Genomic DNA, 19715 nt, shown 5'->3' with positions numbered 1-19715 from the left:
TCTCTTCACACATCCACTTTATTGCATCAAGATACACCCAGTCACCACAATCGCCAGTATTGGACACGTTTATTCATAATCCTACTGCAGCACGCGGCCATAATGATCCAGGAAGTCTTTGTCATCACGCGAGGCACCATAACCCAACGAAAATTCCCCAGTACCGTTCTCGCGATACTAAATCCATTCGCGGACGACATTGAAACTACCGACCTAGGTTCGCGTGCGCCTCGAGTTCGTTCGCTGTGCAAAAATCCCACGGACGTAGATGCAATCTTCAAAAAACCGACGCCTTCCGTGACTTTGTCCCCAGTCTCGCCAAACTATCATAGCCTAACGGTTAACGACGAGATCGACCAATAAATAAAAAGCGACAAGAAGAAACCTTATCTCACCGTGAACCCAGCCGAACATTTAACCCTTTGCGGACGAATGTCAACATTAGAAATTTTTTGTGTTAATTGCAAGATACCGGAAGCCAGAAAAATGTTGTATCTTCGTTTGATAAAAGTAAATAAATTTAAATTGACCACAGCCTCTTTTCCTTTATGTAGTTTATATGATGAGCTTGTCAGTGCGTAATCTCGTTTTACAAGAGAAAATAGATCCATCTCGAAACGCAGTACAAAATGTTCTCGTCCGTAGAGGGTTAATAAATTAATCGAAACCCCAGAATTCTAGCAGAGCCTAACAGGAGTTGATCCCGATTCCGCCTAGACCGACCAACGCGTCGTGAAAGTCATTTTACACGGGCGTGTTTCACGACGAACTGGCGATAATCACCGTTAAACGAAGTTTCTACAGGTTGCTTAGGACACTTAAGAGCGACGAAAGGAGATTAGTGAGCCGCCGGAAGGAGACTGTTGGCACGTTCAGAATGCGTTCGCGACTGCAAAAAGGAACCAATCATTCGTCCGGTTTTCCGAGGACGCAGCAACGACCGAAACAGGACGACGATCATCGGAGATCATCGACCTAATCCATAGGGGTTGCGATACGCAGGGTAGCCAGGGTAGCCTAAGTGACCTTGATAGTCGTTCCTGTGAGCCCACGCCTCCTCCTGTCCATACCCTGCAACAATAAAAAGATAGAAATTTAAAACACCCTGTAAAATAGACATAGTCCTCATTTTATATGTATAGTGTCGTCAAATAGTTCAGCAAATGAACGACTGCCATGCTCCAACGACGCTAAACTTACGCACAGGATCGCCTAATCATGAAAATTATCGTTCAGCTCGAAACATTAACGAATTCCGTCAGTCGTGAAGCCCGCAATTCCGCGAAATCATCGAGTGTTATGTAACTGTACTTGATAGTCGCATCAATCAGCGTTCAATCGATTAGGAGTATTCAGAGCAGTCGTTCAAGGACTCTTTAGATTGGCTTGAACTGTTATGTGACCGATCAGTTGATGGAAGACAATATATTAATTAATTTCGTTTGATTACCTGTGGGATAGTCTGCTGGAGCTTCTGCTGCTGTTGCCCAAGTGTGGTAAGGGTGCATCTGTGAGGGTTGTTGAGGTACTTTGCAGATCTTCAGGTGAGAAAGGATCGATGGTAGCAATAGCGATCCTAGGACCAGCAGCTTCTTGATGAAATGTACGCCCAGGAACACTGGTAGCAGCAAGAGCTTTAGCTTCAGTAGATTTAGGAGGATTAGGAGTGGCAAGATCAATGACTTCTTCTTCTTGAACAGCCTCCAGTCATCTGCAGAATAATCAAACATGCCACTAGATCAAATTTAGGGCCTTAGACATTAACTTGATCATTTATAATAATAGAAGACAGAAATATTACTATCGGACTCTTTCCTGCTCTGCAATTGGGTGATTTCGTCCTCGTCCATGATCATGGGCATAGTGCCGAAGCTTCTTCCAGCCACAGCATTGTTAATCGTGTACACGACAGCGCGTTTTGTTAGCATGTCTTCGACAGCGTCCCTGACAAAGTTCAAGGTCTCGACGGCACTGCTCTTGAACACCCTGGACTGTGGCACTTTTGGAAGGATCGATTGGCTTGGTAGAGAAGGTATTCTGACAATGCGAAGCGGACCATAGCTGAACTCCTAAAGCGAAACGAGGAAGTGCAAGTTTAGGGGGCGCGGTGATACTCTAATGAGATGTGAGAATTCATTTTCTGGGCTATGAATAGCTAGATGACTTTCTAGACTTTCGGTCTTGGTGCAAGCAGTTAGCGTATTCGTATGAACTGGTGAGCTGTTGACTTTACCATGTACGTGAACTACTGTTTCATTAATGTTTTGGCGACTTGGTGTGAAGGTGTCTTTCCTTCTCTGGTTCTTAAGTGAAGAAAGTTAAAGAGCATTAACTGTTTGTGTGGTTGAAAAGGCACTTGCAAAAAATAATGGCAAAACACAATAATTGTAAAAGGCAATCAATTATAAAAGACACTTGTAAAAAGCACTTGCTATATCGAGTCAGAAGAGTGTTTCACTTGGAGATATTTTTTAATTGTTTCATGAAAATCAGACGATTATTAAGAAGTGTGCCAGTTGTTCTTTTCGCATAAGTCACATTAGGAAACACTTTTTAATTTATTTAAAAATAATGCTCTTGAAAAGCCCACCGAGTGTTTGTACATATTAGAAGACACTTGCAAATATGTTTTAATGGCTGCAGTAATCAAGACATGTCCAGAAGCCTTAATTAAAAAATAAAAGCCTGAGAAAGTGAAGTCCCACTGTAGCATTCAGTGTCAGTACTCTCACTGCCACCGAAGTGTGAATCATAATAACAACCCGGGACTCACGTGTGTGTACCACTCATCTTCAAAACTAAAACTATCCCATTGACCAACATCCATTATCTCCAAACGAAAAATTCTCCTACAGGAGCACACCGCGAAGAAAAGCAAGCCCCTTGGTTTTTTCTTTAAACAGTTTTCCTAAAAATCGCCATACCTTCTCTCTGACGACATTGTGCAGCCACCTGACGACCCTGAACTTCCCGCAGGTGACAAGGTCCTTCTTCAGAGTGCAATCAACTCGACATCTCTCGACGAACGTGCTCGTCGTGTTGTCAAACGCGAGAGTCTGCGCGGAAAAATGAAGAATCACCAACAAAACGAACCCGGTCCGCACCAGAATCGACTCGGGAAGTCTGGACACGTATCCTATTTTACGCATAATGTCTCAAAATGAATTTAGATCACTGACTATCCGGTGTATAGGCTCTTCAAGGCTGTTTCCATGGCCCCGAGGTAGCTGAAGTTCCCGCGAAAACGGAACTGGAGGCTGACCGACACGCCTGTAACTCGTTCGCGAACGAGATTAGGTCCACAATCTCACTGACACTGGTTAGAAGGTGTCTTGAGCATTTATACGTGGTGCATTTAGGTCGGTGGGGGTACCGGTCTACGGCTTAGATAATGCTTCATCGGAGACTGGAGCTTGATGCACCGCGTGCAGTCTGCATGCACGCAATGGGACCAGCTATCGAACCGGGGTGCCTCGAATTCTCGTAATCTCGAGCAATTCTTAATCTCTGTGCTTTGATCAATTATAATGAGACAATATAATTTTCAACTTCTGGTAATGATAGAAGAAAGAAAAACATTTCTGTTTGGCCCCTATATGTATTTGAATTGACAGGCACAATTCTTATTTTGCATAAAAATCTCCCGACTAAAGGTAATGTACGTTATTGTTGCTCACGTCTAAAGATTATTCGAACAGGAAAACTGGAACGCTATTCGGGCCATTGTTATTAACGGTTTTATAATCGCTCGATTAGGGGACAATCAGAGATCTATGAGGGACAAGGGAACCGCAACACTGATTGCAAACGTGTGTCCCCTTTTCATAGCAGGTGTTGTCGACAGGTAATGAACCTCCAAGTGTCGCCAATTGCTGAAGTTTGTAGGGAACTGGATTTTGGAGTCAGTGGCTCGATGATACGGAGAGATTCTCGATGGTAATGATGATTTTTATTTAATGTGCCTTAGAATCCAGTTGGAACATTTTTAATTTGCATATACATCTGCTGTTTATTTATTAGTTGCTATCGTACCTGACTGCAAACCTGATTGGTCTACTTATGATATCTGAACTATCTATAATATCCACTAGGAATCAGTTTTCGTTAATTAATAGCAATTCACATGAAATTCCTCTATTTGATATCGATTCTCCTTGCCTGACCAATAACCACCGTTTTCACTTAAGATTGAGTCCTATTTTGCTACTTACAGTAAAGGGGCATAACTGATTCCACACACTTTAAATCAGAACAACTTTTTTATTCATGGACCAAACGACTTCAATTTTTCTGTAAGGCTAGAAGAATTAGTTTAGTAAATGATGTGTAAAAAATATGTTGAAAAAATGCATTTGGACGCAATTGTGAAAAACAATAGAAAAAATTGATTTTTACAACTTTTTTAGCTGGCCCAATAACGAAAATTCAAAAGATGTGTCTGGTCAACTGGTATAAATTATATACGCTCTGAAAATTTCATTGAATTAATTTATAGTTAATTATATAAATTTATATTAATTAGTTAATTGGTTTGCAAATTATAAACGATCAAAAGTGGTAAAAATGGCAATTCTTCAAGATTTTCGGCTTTTTTACCACTTTTGATCGTTTATAATTCGTAAACCAATTAAGCAATTTCAATGAAATTTTCAGAGCGTATATAATTTATACCAGTTGACAAAACATATTTTTTAAATTTTCGTTATTGGGCCAGCTAAAAAAGTTGTAAAAATCAATTCTTAGTATTGTTTTTCACAATTCCGACCAAATGCACTTTTTCAACTTATTTATTAGACGTCATTTACTAAACTGATTCTTCTAGCCTTACAGAGAAATTGAAGTCGTTTGGTCCATTCATATAAAAGTTATTCTGATTTAAAGTGTGTGGAATCAGTTATGCTCCTTACTGTATCTGTTTATTTATTTAGTTCGTTTCGAAAAATAAGTATACTGATATCTGATCTTAATATTGAACCTTACTATTTGGGTTTATAAAAGACCAAAATTTTAGAATAATTATATGTTCCAAACCTAATACATATATTGGAAAAAAGTAATGTCATTATTTATCGATTATTTCTAATCATTTAAAAATATGCATCACTTCTTCACACTTTCATGAAATCGGTCTAATAATAATTTCCCACGCTACAACTGTTCATTCAAGCAAAATTGAATGGGTTTACGAGACTCTCCTGCTCAACAACCCACAATCTAATTGCAATTACGTTTCTTATATAACACACCCATTAGGAGTCATTATGGACGCCATTACTTAACAAATTATCACCATTCTTCGGGTCATGCAAGATGTAGTGAAGTATTTACAAACTAGGAACGATTAGGAAATTTATGAGGCTCGCTAAAGGAGATCGTAATACGGCGATCATTGATCTATAATGAATCTAGAAGAATCTATAATGTGTTGCATTACCTAACATGTTGCAATTTATTACCCTGTTTCCTCAACATTGATGACATCCCGAAGATTGCTTTCAGCTTGCATCACTACTTACCGTGCTATCATAACGAACGAATCCAAAAAGAAGACACACGAAAACTGTAAGCGATAAGAAAGTAGGTTAGAAAGTTAAAATAAAAATACCAAAAATAGGAAATTATCTTCAATTAAATGACCGACTAGGTCAAAGGAGGTCAAAATAGTGCAGCCAAATCCTCAGAGCCTAAACTACCTTAAGCGAGGTTAAAGCCTCAGCTAGTCCAGTCTATTATCTAAAAACAGATAATACATAAAGTCTACAAGATCGATGAAATAAATTCGCTCCCCGAAGATGTATGTCGCTATAAAATTACACTACTTTCCTCGTGGCAACGATGCACGCTAAATCATACCCTAAAGCTGGTATTCGCTGGATCTAGCACAACTCGCTGCTCCTTTTGATATCGTTTGTTTATACCGGCGGCGCACCGATTCAAAAGATAAACAAAACGCCTTGGAGTACAAAGTCTGGATCACACGATGCAGGTTCTGATCGGCACACTTCGGCTTATCTTCCCAGTCAACTGTCTCTCCTGACGTTAATGTCGTCCACTGTTTTACAGGAATGCTCGCAGCTCCGTAAATTTAATGGTATTGCGCTAGAATGTCACTAGCGACATCGACGTCAACAAACAACGAGTTTCGAAGTACTAAAAATACATTTATAGGTCCGAGGCGATGATCTCGTCGTAGTATGTATCTCGATCCTGCTTCATACCGTGGACTCTCTTCGATAAACATTCAAGTCTTCATCGTTTTGCAACTGACACTTCGAAACGGTACTTTGCGGTCTGTTCATTTATTTGGGATGCCAAAATGGGAATAACTGATCGCAGTGATTGTATGCTGATCTGTTAAAACATGGAAGACCATCTTTCTGTGTGGCATCTCTGAGACAACACACGCCCAGTTTCTGATAAGATCTATGACCGTCTGGAAATTAATAATCGTCAGTATTCGGTATTTTTATGTTGTTAAGAAGGCGCAAGCTTGCACGGTTTCATGCGATCTATAGGTCACTGGGACGGTTTCTGATGGAGAGCTGATGGTTGAGATTTTGACGCTGGAGAATGTTAATTACCTGTTTATGTGCTTGCTGGTTATTCTTGAGGTTCCTAAATGTTTTTATTAACAGTGGAACTGCCAGAACAGAAATATTGGATTAGAGCTTCAAAACCGAAGACAACAACTATTTTCTATTATTACCACGCTTATATTAGCTTGCCGAGTTGTCGATGTTGTGGTTGTATGCGTCAAATCTTGTAATCGAATTTTAACACATTACCGACCGGTGATTATTGCATAATTTTGAAAAATCTATGGTACATGGCTAAACACTTTTTAATGGAGCTTTCAATAGCAACAGCAATTTTCATTGTGAGCTAACAAGTCACCCTCAATAACGTCATCTAATAGTTTCATTTAAGATTGCATTGTAAAAGAAAGTTATCTGTGCTTTCTTATTTCGAGCGCGACGCTCGGTAGTACGTTATGACGTTCAGCGATCCCCACTCCACGCGCCAGCGCTCCCTACTCCACTACGCGTTCCCACTCCGACTCATCCCCACTCCACTGACCCACTCCGCACCGAAGGAGCTCAGTCAGTGTGGTGTTCCGTTCATTCAGTTCCATTTCGGACGATTTCGGACTCCATCAAGAGACGTCGTCTCTCGGAGTCATCCCCTTATTCTATCTCGCGTATTTCCATATATTGCGTTTCTACATATATCTTACTATTTCATATCAGTATTACTATATAGAAAATAAAAAAATATATAAAACAAAACTTTTTAAAAACCACGCTTATATTAAAATGCACTAAAAAGGAAAAAATAATTTTTTTAAGCATTAGTGACTATAAATAACAGCGTGGAGCGCCCACGAAGATTACGTCAAGATAGTTTAGCGCACCACGCTTTTATTTACAGTCACTTATATCTGAAAAAATTATTTTCTCCTTTTTAGTGCATTTTAATATAAGCGTGGTTTTTAAAAAGTTTTGTTTTATATATTTTTTTCAAATGTTTTTATTGTTCCTCGTATCCATTCATGTGATAAATGCATAAAAACCGCTGTCTATATATCAGATGACTTACATAATTTTTGCACCAAATTCCTCAATTGTACCTGACCACGTTCAGCTCCCGAAGATCCAGGTACGTTGATTAAATAATCCGTTTACGATCTGGACCGAAAAAAACTATAGAAAAACGTGTGAAAAATCGAAGGAAGATGATGATAGGCTCCCAGGAGAACTCGATAAAGGATGGCCAACACGCCTTTCACTCATCCCTGAAAAAAGGTGCACGCAGAAAAGAGTCATGTTGGCCCGATAAGAACCAGATGCCAAGTGCCCGGAGGCGAAATCCTCGATGCAACGACGACGCAACCTGCTTACCCTGATAATTCGGCGACCCAGTTCTCGCCTGGCATTGGCAGGATATGAGTCGATAATAACGTTGCACCCGATTCCCCGATCCAGATAGCTCGGCGACGACGACGACGCGCGACGCCCGGAAACAGGGAGCCATTGGCGAACACGTAGCGTCGGAGAACAAGAAATCGCGAAACCGAACAGTCGATCGACCGTCTCGAACCAGTTTCGATCGTACACGACGTACATATGAAAACGGACGAGATCATCGAGGAATCCGGTGCCGATAGTCCTCGATCGAAAGGGGGTTGATGAGCTCGATCGCATAATTAAACGCCTTTGCTAATTGAAGCGCGGAGGACTCTCCGATTCTCATGGATAGGAATTTTGAGCACGCTTTCACGGCCCGACACCCATTTACTTAATCCTGCGATGTTTATTCAAATTACTGTAATCAGAGTGTTTGCGTTGAGTTGATTTGGTGTCCCGATTAGCGAAAATTATAGAGATCGTATTGATTGATCGCGATCTTCTGCGAAATATTTTGTTGAAATATTGGATGTGGCTTCTTTGGACAATTATATAGGAAGGTGTGCACTGGTGCATTGTTATTTATAAATAACTATTGTATATAGCTGTTTGATAGTTTAATCAATATATTCACCCTGAACAGGTTGAAGGATCATCAACAAAATCAATTTGTCTGGGCAGGGATATCAGAAAGTGATTCGATCGTACGCTAAGGTAACATACTGTTAGATCAATCTGCGGACGATTTATGGCCGTGTTAGGTTAGCCGAAGATACAGATAATAGCGCGAGAAAGTATTGGCAACGAGCGTGAAGGTGGAAGTCTTTTCGATATCGGTGCTACAGAGAGCGGTCTTATTTAGCACGCGTAATTCAAATGCGGGAGAGTGTTATTTGTCTGAGAGAGTCCACGGGAAGTTGTGGTGCAACCTACAATTTAATAACTGTTGCGGTATACTTCGTAATACCTGTTGCAATCTGAAGCGACAGTGTGGCTTCTAATCAGGTCGATGCCATTTGCTTTTCCGACATACTAATTATGAAAATTCAATATATCTGTATGGGATTATCGGATGGAAGTCGCCAGTTTATCGACAATCTTTGGCCAAGGGTTAATTTTATGAAACAGAATTCCCTACTTTTGAAGTAACTCGTCATTTACAATTTTTAACAGCTTCGTCAAATCCGTCTTAAGAATTATACAAATCCAGGATACAACTAGAAATTTATTATACCTACATGCACTACACGCTGCCCATTAAATCTTAAGTATATTCCCGGGCACAAAGTTTCTCTCAATTTCAGAAAGAAAGCCACGAAACAATTGCCAACGCAAAAATTGTTCAAAACTGACGCTCGTTACACGCGGATTCGAGGAAAACGCTTCGGGGAAAAATTTCTGGTCCCGTGACCAGAGTAATGCGGCTTCCGATTCGCCTAATTCGCGGCTAATTCCATTGTTTCGGACATCAGTTGTCCACGATCGAGGAAAATCAACTGTCCCCATGTTGGACAGTTGTTTACGGTTCACGAATCGGTGGCTTCTATTCACCATGGATCCAAGGATCTTGTCTGGATCTCTGATCTCGCTAAAGCGCAATTATCAAGAATCGTCGAGATCGATTCCGGTGAAAGTATGAACTCACCTAATATCGTCAATAATTTGTCCGATCGCTTTACCTGAGAATTTCGTTATCGGCCAGCTGCGAAATTATGCCACTAGACTAGGTGAAACGAAACGATCGGCCATTGAAACAGTTGTCATAGCCAAGGATGTGATTACAGGGGCTAGCGTCAACTCCTAAACTACTCATGACCTGAATATTGTTTGTTTGTAGAAAAACTGGAAACACATTAACACGATAATTTGCAATAAAAGCTATTATTTGGTCGTATATTTGCGGGAATATGCTGTGCCGGATGAACTGGATCACACATCTTTTATTTCTGTGACGTGTACGTGGTGACTGATTGCGATTTATTATTTGCAAGTGCAAACTTATTCAGCAATGAAAATGGAATTTTAGGACGACATATTTTTCAGACTGTCATCCTACTTTTAAAAATGAGACAAACGAAAGGAGAAGAGATGAGAAGCATTGAGACCTTGAAAAATGAATTGCAGAAAAGATACCCAAAACTTAGAAGAGGATTATACGAAACACTTCGAAAGACAAAGTCACGAAACCATCGTTACTACTAGCATAAGGTCTTGTAACTGACGGACAATGAACCATGCATGTCCTGTTTATAGGTAATTGCTCGAGCTTCTGTTCGCTACCTCAAACTCGCTGAGAGACATAATCGCCATATTATTTATAATTAGTATCCGTTTCAATGACGCGTGAGCGCAGAGGTGAGTGGAGTCAGCGCTATAATGTTAGTGCAATTATATTCTCGTGTTGGATTATCCAGTCGTTCACGTATATCGATGCTACCGCGCGTCGAGACCGCTCGCGATACCGCAAACTGGAATTCCCATACTCGCGGACGTTGTGCCTTTCGTTTTCGGTTTCAATTGCAGCGTGGACGTCAGCGCACAAGTGGGCCACCACAGTGCTAGCGAACGGAATAGACAAACGCAGCTGACACACGATGTATTGATCAGAATTTTAAATGGTCGCGAAGATGGGAGAACTATTTAGATACTTGACTGCTTCGAAGAGGGGTTAAACACCGTTCGAAATCAGCGCCGGTGATTTAAACACGAATTTTGTCTGAACCATGTTCTCCGGTTTCATCAATACCCTCCAGCTTTATTGAAGATTTTTTTGTTTCAGTTTGCACGCAAGTTTGAACGAACCACGGAACCTTCTCTGCTCTCATTAATCAACAACCTGTTCAAAGATGTCCTACCAATAGCTTTTAGAAATTCGAAGAATATTGTTTGAACAATAGGAGCAAGTCTGCTTTCAAAATGCAGATGAGTTCGCGATATGCATACAAGCATAATACGTGCCTGCAGGCACGCGCTATCTCCTACGATCTCTACTTCGCTGAAAATGGAGACTCACGACCTGCAAACTTCCTCTTTTTCCGTTGACTTCCGCGCCAGCAAGACACAATGTAGACCCCACAGCAAGAAGACTATAAAATCTCCGCGTCCACAATAATTACGTTCGGAATGCCAACAAATCGAAAAGTGAGATCGTTATTCGCGCAAGCTATGAACCCGTTAACACATTCCTCCGCGAGTTCCACGAAGTTATTAGAAACGTTTAGGCCAACTCTGTCGCTTCCACGATGCGATGCATACTTCATCAGACTATGGAAGACAGGGGTGAAATGCGTATTCCACTTTGAAATAAAATAAAATGAATTACATATTTCAGTAATTGAACACGGCGCGGCGGACGGTACTAGTTGCAATGAGTAAAAGAATTCTGAAAGGACTCGGTGAAATCGAACTTCTGAAATCGAACTAGCGGGATTTGTTAATAATTAATGGGGACCAGGAACAGTCACGGATAATTTAAGACTTTAATTGGTAACCATAACATCTGCATATGTTCCGTCTTTACGCAGGAAATCGGATCAATGGATTGGTGGAGTGATAATCGATTCATTCGTCGATTATTTACCGATCATCCACCGATTTCCATGTAAATCTGTGATTACCTCGAACTGGACCAATTCAATAGTCGTTTAGAAAGTTAAACGTACAATCGCACATGATCGCGGAACATTGATAACGACCTTATTAACGCCAGTAACAAGGCCATATCCGCGTCAATATTTTCCGGACGCGACAACGAGCCAGTCTGTCAATCGTTCGGACAGCCAGTAATTAACATATCGACGCGGAGTTCTACTGAACGCGCGGTTCAGAAGGTGAAGAGAGAGGTGTGTACGCTTTCACGAGCTAATCAGCTATGCGCCACGCTGTCTCTTTCTACACAATGCACTTTGTTCTAACCTTGAACCGGACTGGGTGATCGCTGAGCTTTTCGTTTGTCGGTTTACGCTTGAACGTTGATCGTGATGAATCTTGTTGAGACGAGCGAATTGTTTATGGTCGTCTGAATGACGTCAAATACTGTCTGGTTTGTTAGTTGCGCGTAATACCGAGGGGGAGGGGCATGATTACGCTATCTGAATAGAATTCAAGTATTTTCCAGTGGAAATTGATTGTCATCAATAAACAAGTTTCCGAGGATGTTTGTATATCACCGTGTAGTCGAAGATGCATAGTTTATCAGTAACATGGTTCATCGGTTGATACTGTGGAATAAAAATACCACAGTTTATTGTGTTTTATTGATTTTACTCATTTTTAATGTATGATATTCGGTTTTAATATTTTTAAGGAAAATGTTGAGTGTCTCCATCTCGTAGAACATCGAGCAAGCTGACTATAGGGGTAGAAACTACCCCTATCATGTTTACCCGATCGATACTGTGCACACAAGTGACAAAAAAATCTTTAGACGTCCAGCACAAGGTTATATATCTACTGCACTTGGATCGCCTTGACCCAACTGGATACAACAAAGCCAAAAAGAATGAAATAAAGACAATAACATCCCCACAGAATGATTTACAATTCAAACTTAGATATTTATCCTCCTCCTGCTTATCAAGTTGCTGCCTATATATATCAAAAGTGTCATCCACCAATAAAAAAATTCAACCCTTATATTTACCCTCTAGTAACCGGAAACTCGCTACAACATCACTATCTGTTCCAGACTATCATCGTGGCGCTGATGAATGAAATTGCGTGGGTGGCGGTTGCGCAGGCGTGCGTATTATCGATAAGGTGGTGCAGGGGTTGAAGAGAGAAGGGAATCGGATGGATCGGAAGGTCACGAGGGGCGAGGGAAACGACCGTGTCGATGGAAAGACAGCTTGAAACGCCGGGGATACTGCTCAGTCTGCGTTGAGGAACGCCGTAACGTTGCCACGCGTCCTCTCGCGAGGACTACGCTGCGACGGCAAGTATCATCTGCGACTGTGTAGTCCGTCAGTTCGAATAGACAGAGAACCGGTACAGGTAATAGTGGGGCTGTGTACCGGTGGTAGGGTCGGCCAGGTGAGACCCAGAGGTAGGAGAAGGAACAGGTTACAGGAACGGAAAGGATCAGCAAGATGTCGGGTAGCAAGGATGACGGGCAACGAATCGACATCGAAAAACCATACTGGGACCAGAACACCTATCGTGGAAGGGCGCTGCACTTCCTCACTGTCACCAATCCTTTGAACCTCTTTGTCAATGGCCAGCAGCTTGAGACCGCTCGACAGGTCGTTACGAAATACAGGTATTTAACATACTCATTAAGCACCATTTGTTTTGCTACTTAGCTTCAATCTTGAACTGTCTTATCAACACTTCAGGGACAATGTCTGTACACCGTATTGACTGTAAAGCGTGTTTCATAGTGCAAGTGCCTTATCTGGACAATGTTGAAACGATTTAGCAAAGGATAATTGTAGATTTACTGAATATTTTAATTAGACAGCTGGATTTATTCGATCTCTTTCACTGTCACAGGAAAGGTAGCAGCCTCCAGCAGCTCGGTGTCACAGAGGACGAACTATGGAAATGCAAATATCTCTACGACAGCGCGTTCCATCCCGACACAGGGGAGAAGATGCTTTTAATCGGTCGTATGAGCGCCCAGGTGCCCATGAACATGATCATAACCGGGTGCATGATGACGTTCTACAAGTGCGTATATCCCAGACGCTGTAATACAGCCATCTTTTGAAAAGTTATCGCCCGACCTTGAACGACGAACAGCTGATACGATAAGAGACCTTTCACCCTAGCCAGTTACAAAATCATGTCACGCGCGTGCGGCTAATTAATCGGCAACACGATCGTCGGTCACGTTTCTTAGAATAAAAGTGAGAGGGGGTACACGAGGAATCTGATCGGAGCAGTTGCGGAACTTTTTGTTAAGTTCCTTTCAAAATATGAGCCTAGAATTATTTTAAAAAACCTGCACACATTATTAGTTTCAAAGAATGACTGAAGACACGTGTTCCAGCGAGGAATAGGTATCAATTAGTGACAGATGCTAATTAATTACCTGTTATTCACGGGCTAAACGCGTAAGACCCTATTAATCGATCGCGTATCGATCATGTTCCAAACATTACGTGTCCACTACCGTATGTAGGTTGACGAAGACCGCAAGGTGTGATTGTTGTTTGTAGAAACACGGATAGGGTTCCAGGCCTATTCAATCGTAATGAGAGCCCGATCGTCACCGATGCTTCATTTATTATTCTCCAGGACAACGGCTCACGTGATTACCTGGCAGTGGGTTAACCAGTCGTTCAACGCTATAGTCAATTACACGAACCGCAGTGGATCCAGCCCGATCCCCATGAACACGATCATGCAGAGTTACGCGGTGGCTACAGGAGGTGCAGTGATCACTGCTCTAGGTCTGAATCGACTTTTCCGTAACGCACCACCTTTGGTGGGTCGACTGGTTCCCTTGGCAGCGGTGGCGGCCGCCAATTGTGTCAACATCCCCTTCATGAGGATGCCGGAGCTCCAAAATGGCATCGAGCTGCAGACTGCGGATGGTGCAAAGGTTGGCAACAGTAAGCGTGCAGCTGTCAAGGCTATCACCGCTGTGACCTTGTCGAGGATCCTCATGGCTTCGCCTAGCATGGGTACGATATCACTCGATCTCATCCTGGACTGATTTCTGGTTCATTTTGATAGTCTATCGAGTTGACCTTCTATATGTAAGAAAAGAAACTCTTTTAATGTTAATGAAGTGCCCAAAAGGTAATTGAATCGAATCAAGGCGACTTAAGCCGCCAGAAGTCCTTCCAGGGTTAAGTATTCGCGGTCGCGATCGATGCTAATTAATGCACATTTAATTTCGCTCGGTTTGCAGTACTGGCGCCCCTAGTAATGAACTTCTTGGACCGACGACGAATGTTACACAACGCCCGATGGGCCGCTGTGCCCATACAAGTTGCAATTTGCGGTGTGTGTCTAACTTTCGCCACACCGCTTTGCTGCGCCCTATTCGTTCAACGAGTTCCCATCTCGGTAAACGAGTTGGAATTGGAAGTGCAGGAGCAGATACGCTCGAGTCATCCGAATGTCCAAACAGTGTATTACAATAAAGGTCTCTAAATGACTAAAAAGACTGACCACAACGAGGATACGGGGTGGAGATTCAAAATAGATCGCACACCACGTGCACGGGATCCAAGAGATCGAGCTATCGCGAAGCTCTCGCAAAACAGTCAATGATTTAGGGATATTGTCCAGGAACGAGTGACGAAGACAATAAAACCTATGTACAATAAAGTAACCGTTTATTCTACACACATTCGTATTTAGTTGAAGAAACTCAGAACAGCTTCTTATGAGTAAAGTCTAACAATTCCATCGTTTGTACCTTCTGGTCTAACCCAATCCTGCGGACCGGAGGCAGTTTTCTGATCTTTCGTCCGAATCTCCCAGTTTTCCTCTGCCACAGACCACTCCTCGGCCGATTACCAAGCTCTCGCATTTTCTGCGCGCTGCCAACCGGTGTCGATTCGTGTTCCACGTTCGACAACCTACCTACAGTCGCCATGCATGTTTTGTGCAAGCTGAACTCTTGTTTGCTGGGCATCTTGACGATCATACGGTCGTCCCCATCGCTTCCTGTGATTACCCCGCAAGTTCCCGCGGCGTTGATAAGGAGACCACCCTGTCCTGGATACTTCTCCACACAATTGACTAAGGTTCCAAGCGGCAATGCCCCTAATGGATAGGCATCCCCCTCCATTGCTCTGACTGGGTTCCGAGGAATACCCTTGTGGCTCTTCAGTATGTCACCCACTTTCATGTTCTCTGTAGCTAGGATGTACTTCAAATCAGGGCCACTGCCCACCAAAGCCACGTTGGCTGTCCTACATCCATCCTTAAAGACTGCCAGGACCTTGTTTAGTTTAGGCTTCTCTGTCAGGTCTGTGGGACCATCCCTGAACCAATGGATCCAGTGGTATTTGTGCTTTAAACCTCCACCGAGAGCCTTGGCAACCACTCTTCCTGTTTCAGCGACAAAAATAATATATTTTTAGCATTTTTAGATCAATTTACTACATAAAGATAGCTTATATGATAAATCATTGAAATCCGCAGTTCAATAATTACACACACAATATTCTTTCTAAAATATTAGCTGCAAATTGACCTAGTATTTTTAAATTCAAATTGAATATTTCCCGCCGGTACTGCGCCGCGGATCATTTAGATTTAGATAATCATAATGTGGCGCTGCCATCGACAAAGAGCATGTACCACTTGGCAGATGCAAATTACAGTGCCCAATCGAATGGAAATGAAGATCAATGAAGTACAAACTCGTCAGTATTCTATCAAATATATAAAATTAAACAAGAGTCAATAGAAAATAGGAGATTTCGGTTCGTACCTGTAACAGGATCTCTGCCTCCCAAGTGTGTAACCTTCAAAGGCTCGACCGTGTACTCATCCTTGAAATGGACCGTCCTCCTCCAACTTTTGCCCTTAACACCTGGTTCAGGAATCTGCATCAACTTAAACTTGAGCCTCTTCTGCACGTAACACGACACCGGTGCATTTATACTGGAAAAATCGGCGATTTGCTTAGCGAAAACACGACGGAGCAACGACACGGCCGACATTTTGATACCGAACACTTTGACCGCTCATGCAAGTACAATTCAGATTACTAAGAAACGTGTATATTATGACTGAATACCCTTCTCAGTAGCCTGAGAATTTTCACTCGCTATTTATGAGTCTGTTTCGTCTATTTAATTATTTATACACGAGCTTATTATTAATATTTTGTGAAGTTTGAATTGATAAGAAAAACTGAGGCGTCATCTGCGGCAATAGGCACAAGCTGATACTGCCGATTAGTATGATGATCTATGGTAGATGGCGCCACCATGTTCTCAACGCAATTTTGTTCATCAAAATTGGAATTTTAATACAAATATGTGACGTAGGAAATATTGTTTTGATTTATATCGGTATAGAGAATTTGTGGATTTCAGCTGGTTAAATTATAGGCTAAACCACATCCCGTCGGTGGCTAAACTTCCGAAAATCGGTCAAATCGGATTGAGCTAAAATTTTGAACATAGCCTTATTTTGCATGGAAAGCATGTTTTGCATAAGAAAGGGGTCAGAATTTTAATTACCAGTAATAGTCCAAAATCAAATAGTAAAAAACGAGATATATTAACTCTGCAATCCACAATACCTACAGTCGAGAATCACATATGCTCAATACTAACTCACAGATGTCGCTGATTACATTTTTTACTGATCTTCGGTTTTGCAGGCATTAGGGGTTGTTCTATTTACCCCCAACTTGAACCTCCGCATGCTGTTTTCCCTTGTAATCGGCCCCAAGTCTCATTAAACAATTTAATCAATAATGCCAAAGAAAGTAATTAGCTAATCAAATTTCGGGATGAACGTCCTTCTTAGAAACTATACCAAAATTCTTGGACGTCACTTAGCAGTGTCCCACCAACTCAAAATTCATGACCAGCCGCCAGAAAACCTAGGGGCAACACACCTGGCTCGTCAGGTGTGTCACCGACGTCCATTATATTTATGCGAAAGATAAAACACCGTTATCGGAAATCAATAAATTATTTTCCGTGCTGACGAGCAATACGCCGTCGTTTCACGCTAAATTTTCGCCGGGCGCATAAATATAAAATGCATTATCACGCGCGCGCATCAAATCCCACCCCTTGAATCCTCTTGAAAATAAAAACCCGTAGCAGGCGGTTAAACAATGGTGGTACCAAAAATGGAGCTCGGAGGGCTCGTACCGTTTTAAAAGCTTATCATCGAACCTCCCTTTGTCACTCTGTAGCAACCATAATCGGTGATAATCAGAATACAATTTCTTAAAACGAAACAAAATGATAACACTATTCGGAAACGCGAAGAGGGACGCTTTTTGAGACGAGTACCTCTCGAAATCCCATCCTCTGGCGAAACGTATCGTCTACCCGCTTCTTAGCACCGAGTAGCAACCATAATTGCTGGTAATCGAGGCGAAATTTCTCGAAATCGGGTAACACGATTCAGAAACGCAAAGAAGGTCGCTTTTTAAAGCGGGTAGCGCGGGTTCCTCGCGGCTCGCGGGTAGGGTGAATTACGGATGAGCGGGGTAGAGCACGAGGATCGAGGGGGTCGGCGCGTGGGTCTCGGGGAGGGGGCCGCTTAATTGGCCTGGGGTAATTATTTTATTAAGTGAGAAGATGGCGGATGGAATGCTAAGAGAGAGCATGCTGGTGCGGTCTGGCGGGTAGGCCGGCGGTCTGGCGGGGTGGGGGAAGAGAGAGCCGGTACGGAGAGGGTGGGGCGAACAGTGGCGGCGGCAGGTGACGGTGTGGAGAGCGTTTAAAATACCTACGTACCGCGGACGTGAATACCGCGTACCCGGTTTCGTGTATGGAGTAGCGGCGGTCGCAACTTTCGTGTTCGTGTCGCACTCGCATGCACGCGTGATTCTCTCTCATCGTCGCTACACTGGCATGATCATCGTGTGGGAGGAGGACAGAGAAGCTGTTCGTAGAGGGTGCCTAGACAGAGGAGAGAAAGAGAGAAAGGGTGATAGAGAGGGGTACGAGAGGGTGAAGAAGAGGAGAGGGGTGCTTGCGCGCGCGTTCAACGTTTCTCTGTTGGTCGCGAAGGAGGAACATCTATTACCCGGTACATAGGCCAGAGTGGGTGGGGGTGGAATCGTCGAGGGAGGGGTGCGGGCAAGAGTAGTCGAGCGGCAAATTGTCCGCCATCTTACCCACCTTATACCTTATCTCACACCCTCACCGTAACCACCCTTATCCCCCTTCCTCGACGGTCTCCTCCTACAGCCGGTTCTTCTCATCCTACACGCTGCTCCAGCTCCCCCTCAACCCTCTTACCCCAGGTTCCTCCGAAAGCTTCACCCCCTCAGCGGAGGGAAACCTCTCCACCTTACCCGCTTTCTCGTGACGTTCCCCGCCACGCTGCCGCCTCGAAAGCTTTAGATTACCTACCCCTTATAAGCGCTCGTGTTGCCCATTTATTACCACGACTCTCGCGACTGCTACGAGACCGAGACCACCGCCGCCACCTACAACTCGCGCCCTTCTTTTTCCTTTCTTTTCCGGAGGATCGCGTTTCCAACCCTCTCTCTCTCTCTCTCTCTCTCTCTCTCTCTCTCTCTCTCTCTCTATTTCTCTTTGGACCGCCTTCTCCTACTCCCTCGTTGTTCGTTTACTTCCACGTTTCTTACGTCACGCCGCGGTTCTAGTTACACTTTACGTTCCCGCGGAGACGGAGAGAGAGAGAGGGAGAAAGAGAGAGAACGGGAGACGAGCACCTCGGGTAACACGATTAGGCGAATTTACAGGAAACGGGCCGGGCACGTCGTCGTGGCCCGCGACGAAACGGGAGACGTGCCAGGGATATTTAAGGTTGATGTCCGGTGCGCTACCTCATGCTCTTTCTCCTCTTCTTTTTTCACCGTGTCCGATGACGGAAACGGGCAACGGTGTTTACCGGAGACGTTTAAAAGCTTTCCTCCTCGATTCTGGGAGCATGGAAAGGAAAGTTTATTAGTTCGAGGTGTGGTGGGATCTTCTCGATATTAGTCAGGCGAGGAAATTTCCCTGGGAAAAAAATCGCCCGGAGGAGAACGAGAAAAGGAGAAAGGAAGGAGAACGATGGTTTCGGTCGATGAAACGTTTCCGCAGGGACGAGTTGCGGATGAACTGCGCGCGTAGCGAGAGAAAGGCCGAGATGAGGGAGGGAAAGGAGAGACCGGTGAAAAATAAAAGGTGAAACGCGAAAAAAAGG

At 43.1% G+C, this 19715-nt stretch overlaps 3 protein-coding genes across 3 annotated transcripts; 1 reads left to right on the top strand and 2 right to left on the bottom strand.

The window, feature by feature from the left end:
- LOC143216361 (uncharacterized) lies at positions 1–3325 on the bottom strand. Its single transcript, XM_076439315.1, has 4 exons — positions 2925–3325; positions 1802–2069; positions 1451–1711; positions 1–1071 (listed from the first exon to the last, which is right to left on the bottom strand). The coding sequence occupies exons 1-4, from the start codon at positions 3147–3149 to the stop codon at positions 968–970; spliced, it is 858 nt and encodes a 285-aa protein (XP_076295430.1). The 5' UTR covers positions 3150–3325; the 3' UTR covers positions 1–967.
- Positions 3326–12697: 9372 nt separating this feature from the next.
- On the top strand, positions 12698–15200 carry Sfxn1-3 (Sideroflexin-1-3). The gene is made up of 4 exons (XM_076438819.1): positions 12698–13161; positions 13395–13571; positions 14142–14530; positions 14761–15200. Exons 1-4 carry the CDS (start codon positions 12992–12994, stop codon positions 15003–15005), a joined length of 981 nt encoding a protein of 326 aa, XP_076294934.1. The 5' UTR covers positions 12698–12991; the 3' UTR covers positions 15006–15200.
- Positions 15167–16729, bottom strand: Mrpl2 (mitochondrial ribosomal protein L2). The gene is made up of 2 exons (XM_076438820.1): positions 16297–16729; positions 15167–15911 (listed from the first exon to the last, which is right to left on the bottom strand). The coding sequence occupies exons 1-2, from the start codon at positions 16526–16528 to the stop codon at positions 15226–15228; spliced, it is 918 nt and encodes a 305-aa protein (XP_076294935.1). The 5' UTR covers positions 16529–16729; the 3' UTR covers positions 15167–15225.
- Positions 16730–19715: the final 2986 nt, after the last annotated feature.

The sequence above is a fragment of the Lasioglossum baleicum genome, chromosome 15 (assembly GCF_051020765.1).
Source record: "Lasioglossum baleicum chromosome 15, iyLasBale1, whole genome shotgun sequence".
In the NCBI taxonomy this organism is placed as follows: Eukaryota; Metazoa; Arthropoda; class Insecta; order Hymenoptera; family Halictidae; genus Lasioglossum; species Lasioglossum baleicum.
Note: the sequence above shows the minus strand (reverse complement) of the source record. Positions and strands in the feature narration are given on the sequence as shown.

What these genes read in the sequence shown, in the direction of transcription:
- LOC143216361 (XM_076439315.1), bottom strand. Translation starts at nt 3,149, where the DNA reads ATGCGTAAAATAGGATACGTGTCCAGACTTCCCGAGTCGATTCTGGTG. An exon ending in ACAATGTCGTCAGAGAGAAG is followed by an intron (nt 2,070 to 2,924) that starts GTATGGCGATTT and finishes GTTTCGCTTTAG; the next exon opens with GAGTTCAGCTATGGTCCGCT. An exon ending in TCCAGCAGACTATCCCACAG is followed by an intron (nt 1,072 to 1,450) that starts GTAATCAAACGA and finishes TTATTGTTGCAG; the next exon opens with GGTATGGACAGGAGGAGGCG.
- Sfxn1-3 (XM_076438819.1), top strand. Translation starts at nt 12,992, where the DNA reads ATGTCGGGTAGCAAGGATGACGGGCAACGAATCGACATCGAAAAACCA. An exon ending in CAGGTCGTTACGAAATACAG is followed by an intron (nt 13,162 to 13,394) that starts GTATTTAACATA and finishes TCACTGTCACAG; the next exon opens with GAAAGGTAGCAGCCTCCAGC. An exon ending in TGCATGATGACGTTCTACAA is followed by an intron (nt 13,572 to 14,141) that starts GTGCGTATATCC and finishes ATTATTCTCCAG; the next exon opens with GACAACGGCTCACGTGATTA.
- Mrpl2 (XM_076438820.1), bottom strand. Translation starts at nt 16,528, where the DNA reads ATGTCGGCCGTGTCGTTGCTCCGTCGTGTTTTCGCTAAGCAAATCGCC. An exon ending in AGGCAGAGATCCTGTTACAG is followed by an intron (nt 15,912 to 16,296) that starts GTACGAACCGAA and finishes TCGCTGAAACAG; the next exon opens with GAAGAGTGGTTGCCAAGGCT.